General features: G+C 51.4%; 2 protein-coding genes across 3 annotated transcripts in view; both read right to left on the reverse strand.

The window, feature by feature from the left end:
* Positions 1–123: 123 nt before the first annotated feature.
* On the reverse strand, positions 124–4074 carry RDM1 (RAD52 motif containing 1). Of its 2 annotated transcripts, XM_027905845.1 has the most exons (7): positions 3979–4074; positions 3215–3394; positions 2251–2373; positions 1600–1762; positions 1241–1339; positions 693–781; positions 124–304 (listed from the first exon to the last, which is right to left on the reverse strand). In XM_027905845.1, exons 1-7 carry the CDS (start codon positions 4063–4065, stop codon positions 224–226), a joined length of 822 nt encoding a protein of 273 aa, XP_027761646.1. In that variant the 5' UTR covers positions 4066–4074; the 3' UTR covers positions 124–223. The 2 variants fall into 2 exon arrangements, with proteins under 2 accessions (XP_027761646.1, XP_027761647.1); XM_027905846.1 differs by lacking the exon at positions 2251–2373.
* A 7855-nt stretch (positions 4075–11929) lies between these two features.
* Positions 11930–13063, reverse strand: part of LOC114069210 — a gene marked incomplete at its 5' end in the record, with an annotated part of 5265 nt that continues 4131 nt past the window's right edge. Inside the window, 2 exons of the mRNA XM_027905841.1 lie at positions 11930–11954; positions 12074–12204. Of these exons, the coding sequence (XP_027761642.1) occupies positions 11930–11954; positions 12074–12204 (156 nt within the window). The remainder of the gene's footprint in view (positions 11955–12073; positions 12205–13063) is intronic.

Raw genomic sequence — 13063 nt, forward strand, 5'->3', positions numbered from 1 at the left:
GTGGCTCTTGCAGGGAGGGCTCCTTCTTAAAGTGCTGTTCACATCTGCTGTCCTGGCTAAACAACAGTCATGCAGCTGAGCTGGCTGCCAGACAGAGCAGGCCAACAGCAAAACACTTCCTCTCCAAACCCAGCATATATTTGGGGGCTTATTTGAGTAACACAGGGTTTATTGCCTGTTTCTTTCCCTGGTGGGCATCTGGAGGAAAAGCAAACAGGGCGTTTCATGGCTCATCATCCAAACTGAGATCAGACAAAACTTCTTCTTCTTCGAGCTCAAACTGTTCCAAGGACAATTCACTGACCTGGGAAGGGAAATCAAGAGTAAATTTCTTTCTCTAGAACATACTTGCTCTTCCACACCATCTAGGCTTTTCCTGGGATTTTCTCTCCCCCAGGCTCCATGAAGAGCAGCCCTGGACACCGTCACATTTCAGATCTCTCAGACTGTGCTGTCACAGCCCTGTGCTCCTTGTTTTCCTGTCCCATCTGCATCCCATGTGCCTTTCTGCACAAAGAGAACCAAAACCATAGGAGTTGAAAAACCTTAGCCTGCTGCACAATTCCAAGATGCAGTCCCTTCCTAGGATTTAAGTAGAGGTCATGGCTGCATCCAAGGAGGCTGCTGGAGGCTGTCACAGCTGAGTGGAACACACAGGTCCTGTGGGAAAGCTCAACATCCACCACTTTTACCTGAATAAGCCCCTTCAGTTCCTCTTCTGTTAAGGGGTCTGTGGGCTCCTCCTGGCAGGGATTGTACTCCACGGCCACTTTCCCATTTTCTGAAACACAGTGAACAGCCAGAGCCGTGGTTAGTCACCGCTGTGTGGAACGACAGTGAACCGACCCTGAACTTCAGATATGGGACAATTCTGCCTTACTCATGGCCAGGAAAGCAACATGCAAAGGGCTGCAGTTCAGCTCCTGTTACCCCTGCCTCCCAGCCCCATTCAGCATGCATGTGCAGAGGCAAAAAGCTCTCCCTAACACCATTTAGACTCTTGGAATGTGCTCTTTCAAAGGCTTATTTATCATAACAATATCTGTCCTCCTCTCCCATTTCCCCTTCACTCCCACAGCTCACAGGGACAAACCTATCTGTCAAACCACTACAGACCACAGCATGAGTTTCATTTTGCTCCCTCAAGCCCCAAGAAAGGCTCAGAGCAAAAAGAATCCCTACCAATGGTAACAGAAGTTCTAATACCAGCCCAAATATTTCACACAAGCCCGGGCCTTACCCAAGACTATGAGGAGGATCTTCTGGAAGGCCCCAGACAGAGCTTTGCCCACCGCCAGCTTCTGAGCCCTTCTCATGGCTGTGATGAGATCGAGGGGATCTGAACACAAACAGCAGCTTGTGACTGACCTTGGCAGGGCACTGCACACCAAGCAGGCACTGCAGCTGTGCCCAGGACACGCTCATGAGGCAGCTTCACAGCACCCTGGGCAAGAGGGACACAATGGGAGACAGGAAAGGTAGGAAGCAGGGAGGGGAGAGGTTCAGGATCCCATCAGCTGTGCAACACCAGAACTGGCCAGTGTCTGTAACAGCTGCTGGGAGAGACTTGCGCTGCCCCCAGAGCCCACCAAAGCCCACCTTGCCCATCTCCTACGGCTGCCTGGCCCAGGGCAACTCCCCTGCTGCGCACCCTGTGCTGCGGCAGCGTCACCTCCAGAGCACACAGGAACTTCACCCATCCCTGCTGGCAGCTCTGCCCCAGCTCCTCATTCTCACCAGCCAGGCCACACACTTTCTGCAGCTGTTGGGAAGAGCACAGAGAACTACTTTTGGTTAAAGACAGAAGGGATAGGAAGGATTTGCCCTCTTAGGTGTGTGGCCTGCGAGCCACACACTTTCTCTGCACAGCCTGTGACTGGGGGTGGAGAAGCTGGGGGTGGAGACAGAGCAGGGGGATTTGCTGTTTGATCCTAGTTTAGAAATACCTCAGAGGCCTCATCCTCTGGGAGTCTCAGCCACCTCTCTGTCGGCACCCAAAGAGCACTGTCAGGCCCTGTGCTGATTTCATCACAACCTCCCCCATTTTTACTAACAGAAGCCAAGGCAGTGCCCTCACCCATCACAATCTGCTCCCCCCAGGCTCTCAAACCCCCCATTCATGGCCCAAAGCACAGCTCTCGTAGCTGACTATGATTTGCTGAGTGGAGGACAACTCTTCATTCCACCAACCCCTCCAGGGAAGAGGAGGACAAGGGGAAGGACGACGGATGAACACAAAGGGCCCCTCACCGTGATGATGCGACTGGACCAGCCATTAAAGCCCAGGTAGTGGTTGGCCAACTCCTGGCACTTGTTGCTGCTGAGGGCAGGGGCTTGGTGCTGAACCCCCTTCTGCTTGGGGCAAACACAAACCTGCCCAGGAGAAAAGAACTCTGCTTAGCCAGGCCCTGCTTGTGAGGCTCCCACTCCAGCCACACCACTGACAGCTCTGGCAGTCACCCTCAGGTAACCTGTTCCTGGCCCTGTGTGTCCTCCTGAGCTGGGTTCAAGATTAGGTCAGGGTTTACCACAGAACAGGCCCACTCTATTATGCCAGGTGGAGGATGGTGCCACTTTCCTGCTTAAATGCTCCCCATGAGCCAGCAGTGGGGCATGTCAGCACAGTGGCAGTGCCCAGCCACAGGTTAGTCAAGTTTTTGCACCACAGAGATCGAGTATTTCACGGAATCACAGAACTGTCAGGCTTGGAAGGGACCTCTGGAGACCACCTGCTCCAAGGCAGTGTGGGACACATCCAGATGGTTTTGGAATGTCTCCAGACAGGGAGACTCCACGCCCCCCTGGGCAGGTGTTCCTGTGCTCTGCCATGGAAAGAAGATTTTCCCTATGGAAAGAAGATTTTCCTCCATGGAAAGAAGATTTTCCTTATGGTGAGAGGGAACTTGTTGTGTTTCAGTTTATGGCCACTGCTCCTCGTCCTGTCACTGGCACCACTGAACAGGGTCTGGCACCATCCTCTGGCACCCACCTTGGTGACATTTGTGTGGATTGAGGAGATCCCCTCTCAGTCCCCTCCTCTCCAGACTGATCAAGCCCAGCTGCCCCAGTGTCTCCTCCTCAGGGAGATGCTCCAGTCCCTCAATCATCTTTGTGGCCTGTGCTGGCCCCCTCCCCGTGCTGATGTGATTCCATCCTGCTGGGGAGGACACGGGGCTGAGTTCTGCACATTTCCCACCCCGGGCTGTTCCCTTACCTTCAAGGGGCATTTCTGAAACAGCCTTTGCCCGTTGCAGGCGCGCTGGGCCCTGCTGGCATCCCTGGCTGAGTAGAACTTGATGACTGCACAGTATCCCGGCCCTGCCAAGGCGGCGTTGCCGCGCACCCGCACCGAGTACAGCGGCCCAAACCTGGAGAACGCGGAGAACAGCGAGTGCTGAGGGAAAACAGAGGGCAAAAAGGGGGGTTATACACCTGAAAGAGGCTGAACAACTGCCACAGACCACTCCCAGGAACTATTTCCCTCGAAAACGAGGGAAGGTGTTAGCAATGCTGGATGACAGTAAGAAGCTCTGCAATAAGCAGCAGCCTGAAGGGGAGGGCATCAACATCCAGCTGAGCTCGCCCTTGCCCCACCTCCGACCAGGACGACCTCTCCTCTCCTTTATCATCCAGCTTCTGTGCTGGGGGAGAGCCAGGCCACAGTGGGATTTCATGCTCAGCCCAGCCCACCTCTCTGCCCTCCCTCGTGTGCTTTCAGCCTCCAGGAAAACGCGGGCGCATGAACCGGCTTTGGTCCCAGCTCTCCCACCCTGCGCTGGACAACTCGGGTCCGCTGCGCTGCGCAGACCCCAAAAGCAAATTATGAGCACGCTTGGGACACGCTGGGAAAGCCACCAGCGCAGATGGGGCACAGCTCCGGGGGGAAAGAGGGACCTGGGCAGGGAAGGGGGACCCCGGGGGCGCCCAAGCCCCGGCCCCAGCCCCGGGAAGGGATCCCGGGGAAGGATCTCGCCTCACCTCCAGCCCCTCCTGCGGCTCCAGCCCCCAGACCAGCAGTGTGTGGGCACTGCCAGCGGGCACCCGGAATTCCAGCACCTCCGCCATGGCCGGCCCGGGACCAGCCCCTTCCTCCGCCCCGGCCCGGGACCAGCCCCTTCCTTCCTCCGCCCTAGCCCGGCCCTGCACGGCTCGGCACGGCCCCGATCCGCCCTGGGCGCTCTGCCCGCACCCATATCCCCCCCTGATAGCCCCAAATCCACCCCCCTGCCTCTGGAATGCCCTGAATTCCCAGAGCTCTCCTGTTATTCCTGCAGTTCCCTGCTCAGACAGGATTCTTTGCATGCGGTCCTCCTGGAAGCAAATGGAACAGTGTGCCCCGAGTTCACATAAAAAACATTCTTTGGAAAAGGGAAAAAGTTGTTCTGCTGGTGCGACTTGTGCCAGTAAAACAGCATGCAAAAAGCAAAGCGGTCTTTCAGTGGCATAGACCTTGTGGAGAAGCTGCTCTTGGTGTGGTGCTTCAAGTTTACAACACAACAACCCATTCCAAGAGTTGCAAACATCCCACGGCCGGAGGACGAGTGTGCCTGTCCATGCAGCTCTGCTGGATCCCCCTTCTGGAAGTGACTCCATGTGCTCAGAGCAGCAGCCCAGAGTGACCAAGTCCTTGTGTGGGGGTTTCCCACTTGATCTTTTCAAAGACTTGAGCAACTGTGCGATCAGTGTTTCCTCTCTCTGCTGGGTTCAGTTCAGGCCTCAAATCACCCTGAAATGTTCCCAAAGCAGTGGCAGCAGATGGGCTGTTCCCCTTGGAGACCTGTCCTGGCTGTGATCCCTGCACACCTAACGAGGGACCCCAAAGCCCCGCACACCTTAGGGGGGACCCCAGCCCCCTGCACGCCCTGGGACAGACCCCAAGGCCCTGCCCAACTTATGGGGGTCCCCAGGCCCTGCAGGCCTTGGGAGGGACCCCAAAGCCCTTTACACTGCTCGGGCTGCGCTCCCACACAGACCTACTATAGCTGTTTCAGCAGCCCTGCAAAAACACTGTACCCAGAGAGAGGGGAAATAATTGCTGGAGAAATTCCAGCAATGAGCACCCTATTAGTTTAGATGGAATCTGCTCTGGGAATGTGAACCCTGATGTTTGGCTCCTGCTGCTCCAGAAATGCAAGGGGAACGCAGCCAGTGCGGGGTGTGTGGAGAAGGGAGGCTCCCAAGGGAGTGTCCCAGGGTCCCCCGTGGGTGACCCAAATGTTCACTGTTGCAATTTGGAAATCAGTGGAAGCTGTAAGTAATTGATCAAATTGTGCAGAGGTTAATGGAAAATAAATAAAATCTGGGTCTTTTCCACAAAGTTACAAGCAACGCATGCGTCCCTTAAAACATAACTTGGAAATCATTTCAGGAAGGGTGGTGATAGTCTTTGAAAATTGATGCGGAAGAAACAACCACTCCCATAAGAAGAACTCCATATCATTATCGTAAAATTTTCCAAGAATACCTAGGGGTTGACTGTCATTCAAGATAATGAGTAAAGAAGTAGGAATGTCAGGTAACATCCTATCAGACTGTCTGACAGAGATTTTATGTTCAACAAGTTGCAGTGCATGTTCAGCCTCCGGGGAAAGTGATCTGGGGCGTGATAAGTCTGAATTTCCTCTAAGTAAATAAAATAAAGGGTTTAAATCATCTGTAGTAATACCCAAAATGGATCTAATCCAATTGATAGCTCCCAAAAGTTTTTGCAAGTCATTTAGAGTTCTAATATTTTTTCAAATTGCAACAGATTGAGGGGTTATTGCGGACTCCGTGATTTTTAGACCCAAATACTTCCATGGGGAGGAAGTTTGTACTTTATCAGGAGAAATTTGTAAACCATTAGAATTTAGAGCTGAAATAACAGAAGCGAGAATTTTCTTTGTTTCTAGGTCAGATTATGCACAAATTAAAACATCACCCATGTAATGAAGAATAATCGATTGTGAGAATTGAGACCGAATTGGGGAGAGAATTTGTGAAACAAACAATTGACACAAGGTGGGAGAATTTTTCATCTCTTGTGGTAGGACTTTCCATTGAAATCTGCAATGGGGTTCACTAGAATTTATCGAAGGAATGGAAAAGGTGAATTTAGGAGCATCAATTGGATTTAAATAAATATGAAAAAAACAATCCTTGATATCCATGACGACTACGGGCCACTCAGCAGGTAACATAGATGGAGAAGGCATACCTTGCTGTAATGTACCCATAGGCTCAAGGACGTTGTTTACTTTCCTAAGATCTTGAAGTAATCTCCAAGATTCAGAAGACTTTTTAATAACAAAAACTGGTGTGTTCCAGGGACTCGTTGAGGGCTCCACATGACCACTGTCCAATTGTTCCTGAACTAAATTTTGTAGAATTTGCAGTTTTTCCAAAGACAAGGGCCGCTGGTCAACCCAAACTGGGGTTGACGTTTTCCAGGAAAGTGGGGGAAGCTGCAAATTACCAGTGACCCGATTTACAAATTTGAATGAAGCCCTATGCCCCACCGCACCAAGGAGTCCCTGCCCCACAGCGTAAGGGGTATATCTAAAATAAATGGATAGATGGATGCAGACTTACCATCCGGTCCCAAAATTTGTATTATCCTCGAACTTCTAAGAGGAATCTGGGAACCACCACCACCACTGATATTAATGAGTGTTTCAGCTGCCTCCCAAGAAGGTGGCCAGTCTTTTTTCGCAAGGATAGTAACATCAGCTCCCGTATCAATCAAGCCCTTAATTGTCACAGACTGAGGTGGATTGCCTTCTACAGATTTCAGAGTGCAGGTGAGAAGTGAACGCGAATAAGAAATAGACTGTGTCCAATTAACGGTTGTTTCATTTTGTAAGGTGTTACTTAGGGTTGTAAAATAAGTAAGACAAATAAGTGTAGCAATCGCGTCCTGACGAAGAATTTGAACTGGAGGACTGGAGACACTAATTGGAATACAAATATTATCTGGATCCACCTTATTCAAAAGCATGGGTATGATAAATATACCTTTAGGAAGACAAATAGGATTAGACACTAATAAATAAATTTCCTCAGGTACAGTAGATTGAGAAGGCACAACCCTCAGGAGTTGATCTTTATCTGTGAGAATTGTACTAGGGGAGCAGGGATGTAAAGAAATACAATCTGAAATCCCACGAATATCAGTGGAGTCTCCAGAAGAATTTAACTCAGAGAAAATCTCATGTGAGCTGTTCGAATAGGAGGGGAATTTAATATCCTCGCGCCCCCCGGGCGCTTGCAGGGCAGTTTCCTGACTGATTGTTCACACAAGAGGGCATATCGTCACAGGAGCAAAAAGAAACTCTACGTCTTAAATTAGGCGATTTCGGTCGTAAAGGACGACCATTAATATCAACCATTGATCTGAAATCTTTGGTCCAGTGTCTACCTTTACCACACCTTTGACATGGTGTTTTAGGTAACACAGGTGTGTTAGGTGCAGATTTATTAATCAATTGAGGACAGTGTTTTTTCAGATGACCTTTCTGTCCGCAATGAAAACATGAATTAGGACCCGAAAGAGCTGCAGCCATTAACTTTGTCTTATGAGTATTTGAATTAATATACTTGCATGCCTCTATCATCTCAAGAAGCGTTGGATTTTTCAGATATTTAAGGGCATGCTGGCATTCTTGATTTGCATTCTCAATAATTAATTTTTGAAATAATATTTCCTGTGACTCCTTTTGGTTGACATGTTTTGCAATTGCCTCTTTGAGCCTGGTGATAAAATCAACAAAAGGCTCATCCTGACCCTGCCTAATCAATGTAAAAGAAGGGGCAGGGGCATAGGCATCTGCTACCTTTTTTATAGCCTGTAATGCAAGATCTCTGGAAGCATCCAAATACTGTTTCTGAATTGAAATTTGATTTTCTCTAGCAGTGAACGGACCATCACCATATATCATATGAATAAAATAATCAGAAGGAGCCTTCTTATGGGCTAATTTATCACCAACATATTTTGTAATAAGAACCTTCCATTCATTTTCAAACACCGACTTTTGCACAGTTGTTAGCAACCCTTTTGAAATCATTCGAATATCATAAGGAATTAATGTGTAAGCCTGAAACAAAGATTCAAATAAACCAATTGTGAACAGGGCTCCAAGTCCATAATCTACTATTCCTTTTTTAATGTCCTTTAAGATGGGATAGGATATAGGGGTCCAGTCCAGTACAGGTCCATTTTCGAAATAAATTCAAAAGGCCTTCAAAAAAATCTGTGTCGCCTGCTCGCAAGGCTTGGGCCTTACATTCCTTCCATACATCACTATGTGCAGTAAGGCTCGAAGAGTAGGCCTTTTGCCGATCAAGGGCGCGGCCATTTTGTCGGATATTATCACCGGAAGTGCCCTTGACGCCATCTTTGTCCTTAACCTCGTGATCATCAGGTAGTGATGTCACCGAGGAGGTGGGACTAGCCGATGAAGGCGTGTCCGATGAGTGTTGTGGGCATGACTTATCAATGACATAATGTTCCCGTGCTTTATTTTCCCGCGTTGAACTATGACTCCGCCCCTCCCTCCCTCAGATGCGCCGCCATTTTGTGGTATGTTAGGAGAATGCACCCAAGAACGTTTCTCCCCGCCATTTTGTTTTTTAGAAGGCTTGCAATAGTCCCGCGAATAATGGTGAGGGGACGAATCAGAAGAACTAGAATTCCTTGTCATCATCTGGCCTTGTAAGGCCATCAGAACTAATCTCCATGCGATAAGCGCAGCAGCAGCTCCTGAAACACCTTTCTCTTGATCCAACCAAATATAGAATCCGATTTCATCCCAGTCTCGAAGATTAAAGATTTTCCTGTTTGCTATCCAGCCACCTCACCAATGATTTTAAAGACTTCTTGTCAAGCAGGTGGCCTTGTTTTAAAATAAGGTCTTTGAGCTGCTGACAGTCTTTGGGGACTATGGGGTTCTATGGTGCTTATGGGGTTCTGTGGGGCCTATGGAGTTCTGTAGGGCCTATGGGGCCTTTCAGGGTATGGGGCATATAGGGGTCTCTGGGGCCGATGAGGGTCTATGGGACATGGCGCCCATGGGGCCTATGGGGATATGGGGCCTGTGGGGTATTGAGCCTATGGGGGTCTATGGGGCCTGTGAAGCCTATGGGGCCTAGAAGGGGGTCTGTGGAAACCATGGGGGTCCATGAAGCCTAGGAAGGTCTATGGGGTCTGTGGGGCTCTGTGGAGGGTCTATATGGGGGCCTAGAGGCCTAGGGGGTTCTATGGGGCCAGTGGGGTTCTATGGGGCTTAAGGGGGTCTATGGGGCCTATTAGGGTCTCGAGGGTCTATGGAGCCCATGTGACCTATGGGGGTGTATGGGGCCTATGGGATTATGGGGCCTATGGGGGTCTATGGGGTCTATAGAGCCCATGGGGACTATCAGGGTATGGGGCTTAAGAGGGTCTATGGAGTCTATGGAGCAGTGAGGCCTATGGGGGTCTACGTGGCCTAGGGGGTATGGAGCCTGTGGGGGCTTATAGGTGTCTATGGGGTTTATGGAACCTTTAGGGCTATTGGGCCTTTGGGGGTCTGTGGGGCATGTGGGGTTCTATGGGGCATGTGGGAGCCTATGGGGCCGATGGGTGTCAATGGGGCTGATGGGGTTCTATGGGGTATGGGGCCTGAAGGGGTCTATGGAACCTCTGGAGTACTGGGCCTATGGGGGTCTATGGGGTTTAAGGGACCTTTGGGGGTATGGGGCCTATGGGCATCTATTGGGCCTACGGGGGTCTATTGGGCCTAGGGGGATCTATGGGGCTCTGTGGTGTCACGGTTTTGGTGTCCTGGAAAGGAACAGACCAGCTAGGGGTTCGTGACCAGCCTGTAGGTATTAGATAGGAGGCAATAGTCACTGGCTATCTCAAGCCCACACACGCCTCGCACCTCAGAATAAAGAGACATTGGACAGCAAAGTGAACTCTTGAACAGCCAAGGCTGATCTAACTTTATTAACAAAATGGTGGGATTTTAAAGGGTAGAGAGGGAAGGTGCTGGAAGGTAGGTGGAGCATGGGAGGAGCATGCAAATCCTCTACATGGGATAGGTGAAGGGTAAATGCATAAACATAAAGGGGTGTGAACAGTCCATGAAGTAACTGGGAATAAACTTGATTGGATGGTACCTTTTGGTAAACCAACCAATAGGGTACTGTTGTTGTGCCATGAGGCAAAGTCTTTTAAAAAAAGATGAACACAAAATGGAGGGCATAAACTCAGTATTAGCTTAGCACCTCACAGGAAAACATAAAAACCATTAAGCAGCTGGCTGAGGGTCAGCACTTCTTCCCTGGTAACAAAATGATCCTTCCCTTCACTGAATGTTGTCTCATCTTCTAAATCATCCCCAACACTGTGGCACCTGTGGGGGCATAGGGCCTATGGGGCCTTTAGGGGTTTGGGGCATAGAGGGGTCTCTGGGGCCTAAGGGGGTCTTTGGGGTATGTGGAGCCCATGGGGGTCTATGGGACTGTTGGGGATAACCAAGACCCTGACAAAGAGGATGAAACCTCATTTGCTGAGTGGAAAGCACAACATGTGGAGAGATGCAGCCTGGATAAAGTTACCACCGAAGGATCAACTACCTGGGACTGTGCTTAAAACTACCCTTGAGGAGTAAATCTACACATAGATTGAAACTCCATTTTAAGTTTCTTTATTCCCTCTCATGGACACTGCCTGTTAGGGCACAGTCCCCTATTGACCAGTGTACCAGGAGGTACCGACCAATCCAATGTTTTGGCGGGCTCTGGTTCATTATTCCCACCTACTTATGGTTATGCATGAACCCCTATCCTATAGTTGTGTGAGGATTTGCATGCTCCTCCTTTTTCCCTCCTATTTTCCAGACTCTTCCTCCCCTTGCCCTATAAAAACTCTCCTTCTTAGTTGAATAAACAGATCAGCCTCGGCTGTCCTTGAGTTCGCACTACTGTCTCTTGCCTCCTTATTTGGGGTACTTGGGCGGGTAGCCCCTTGGCTCCTGCTACACAGATACATCTGCAGCAGAGTCATCGAACCCCGAGCTGATCAGCTCCCCTCTCGTCGCAAAACCGCGACATGGGACATGGAGCCCATGGGGCCTATGGGGGTCTATGGGGCCTGAGGGGTTTTGGGGTATTTGGCCTATGGGAGTCTATAGGGCATGTGGGGTTCTATGGGGCCCAGGGATGGTCTATGGAGACTATGGGGTCCATGGATTCTAGGGAGGCCTGTAGGGCCTGTGGGACTCTATCAAGCTTAGAGGGCCTAGGAGGGTCCATGGCGCCTATGGGAGTCTATGGGGGTTAAGGGGGACTATGGGGCATGTGGGAGCCTATGGGGCCTATTAGGGTCTCTGGGGTCTATGTAGCCCGTGGGACTTATGGGAGTGTATGGGGCCTATGAGGGTCTATAGAGCCCATGGGGCCTATCAGGGTATAGGGCTTAAGAGGGTCTATGGGGCCTATGGAGCCCATGAGGCCTATGGGGGTCTATGTGGCCTATGGGGTATGGAGCCTGTGGGGGCCTATGGGTGTCTATAGGGCTTATGGAACCTTTAGGGCTATTAAGCCTTTGGGGGTCTATTGGGCCTGTGGGGATCTATGGGGCATGTGGGAGCCTACGGGGCCGATGGGTGTCAAAAGGGCCAATGGGGTTCTATCGGGCCTATAGAGCCCATGTGGCCTATGGGGGGCTATGGGGTATGAGGTCTGAAGGGGTCTATGGGACCTAAGTGATATTGGGCCTATGGGGGTCTATGAGGCTTCAGGGACCTTTGCGGGTATGGAGCATATGGGGGTCTATGGGGCCTGTGGGGGTCTACGGGGCCTGTGAGGGTGTCTTGGGCCTAGGGGGGTCTGTGGGGCCTATGGGGGCTATGCCAGGCTCTGGGGTGCAGGGGAGGGACTGGACTCGTCTTCAGCTGGTGACATTCCCTCACTTGTCCTGCTGCCCTGGGTTGCTGCGAAAGAATAGCAAGGAAATACCAATTAAGGAAACGGCATCCAAGGAAAGGCCGGCACAGCCGGTACAGAACAAGGGCTGCACAACAAGGGCAGGTCTCTCTGCCATCCCACTCACTTCTCCTTCGCCGCCGCAGCTGCCAGATATTCCTCTGTCTTCCTGTGCCAGTTGTGGATCCGGAGCACCCGAGCGTCCTCCTCCATGAGGAGTATGGTCTGCGCCTCAAACCACCGGAATTCACCGGCGTGCTGTGCCAGAGCACCAGCATAGGAAAGGTTCTCACCACCTGAGGCACGGAGGGGAGAGGGGCACACATTCCTTGCCCACTCTCCACCCTTTCCACCAAATCCACAGCTCAGCATGGTCCTGATCTCTCCCCAGCGCAGCTTCTCCAAGAGTCTGACAAAAAATAGAAAAGGAGAATAAGCAGGTGTGGCCTCAGGGAGGGCTGCACAGGTGTCCCAGAGGGAAGGGATGGCACTGGCTGGTGTGGCTGGGAGGGAGCCCTCTATGGGAAAGGCATGTGCAGAGGACAGGCAGAAATAGGGCAGAGCCATCACCAAAGGAGAGCTTTGCTGGGCACTGGAGCCCAGAGCTATTTCCTCGTGCTCACAGGCACGTGGGACCACCCCAGAAGCCCAAGACCTGCCCCCCAGCACAGGGCTGGAGCAGGGCTGGGTTGGGATGGGATCCTATGGCCGTGCCCACTGCTCCCGCTCCGGGGTCCCTTTCCTGGATCTCTCCCAAAGCAAAGTGTGGTAAAGCCAGACCAGTGGGTGTCTGGCCCCAGGGCGGCTGGGGGGCTTGGGGAGGAGCTGCTGTTCAGAGTGGAGTTGGTTCTTGGCCCAGCAGGGGCACGGGACAGGGAGCAGGTACCTTCTCAGAGAGGGTTTCACCGTGTCCTGCCAAGCCTCCTCCGGCCATACCCAGCAGTGAGCCTGGGGAAGGAGAGACACTTGGAACATCCCACTTGGCTTGTGTTGCTCTGCAGAGCAAGGGAGGCCAAAAGGGTCTTCCTCCTACCCAGCCCGCTCTGTACATGGGCAAGTGTGTGAAAACAGCCACCTTTTCAGAGAGCCCTGCCCTCCCCGTTTCCTGCTTTTCCCT

The sequence above is a fragment of the Empidonax traillii genome, unplaced genomic scaffold (assembly GCF_003031625.1).
Source record: "Empidonax traillii isolate 1590-97213 ecotype Southwest subspecies unplaced genomic scaffold, ASM303162v1 scaffold1214:size307055, whole genome shotgun sequence".
Classification (NCBI taxonomy): Eukaryota; Metazoa; Chordata; class Aves; order Passeriformes; family Tyrannidae; genus Empidonax; species Empidonax traillii.

What these genes read in the sequence shown, in the direction of transcription:
- RDM1 (XM_027905845.1), bottom strand. Translation starts at nt 4,065, where the DNA reads ATGGCGGAGGTGCTGGAATTCCGGGTGCCCGCTGGCAGTGCCCACACA. An exon ending in AGCCGTAGGAGATGGGCAAG is followed by an intron (nt 1,340 to 1,599) that starts GTGGGCTTTGGT and finishes GTTTGTGTTCAG; the next exon opens with ATCCCCTCGATCTCATCACA. An exon ending in AACTGAAGGGGCTTATTCAG is followed by an intron (nt 305 to 692) that starts GTAAAAGTGGTG and finishes TTCCCTTCCCAG; the next exon opens with GTCAGTGAATTGTCCTTGGA.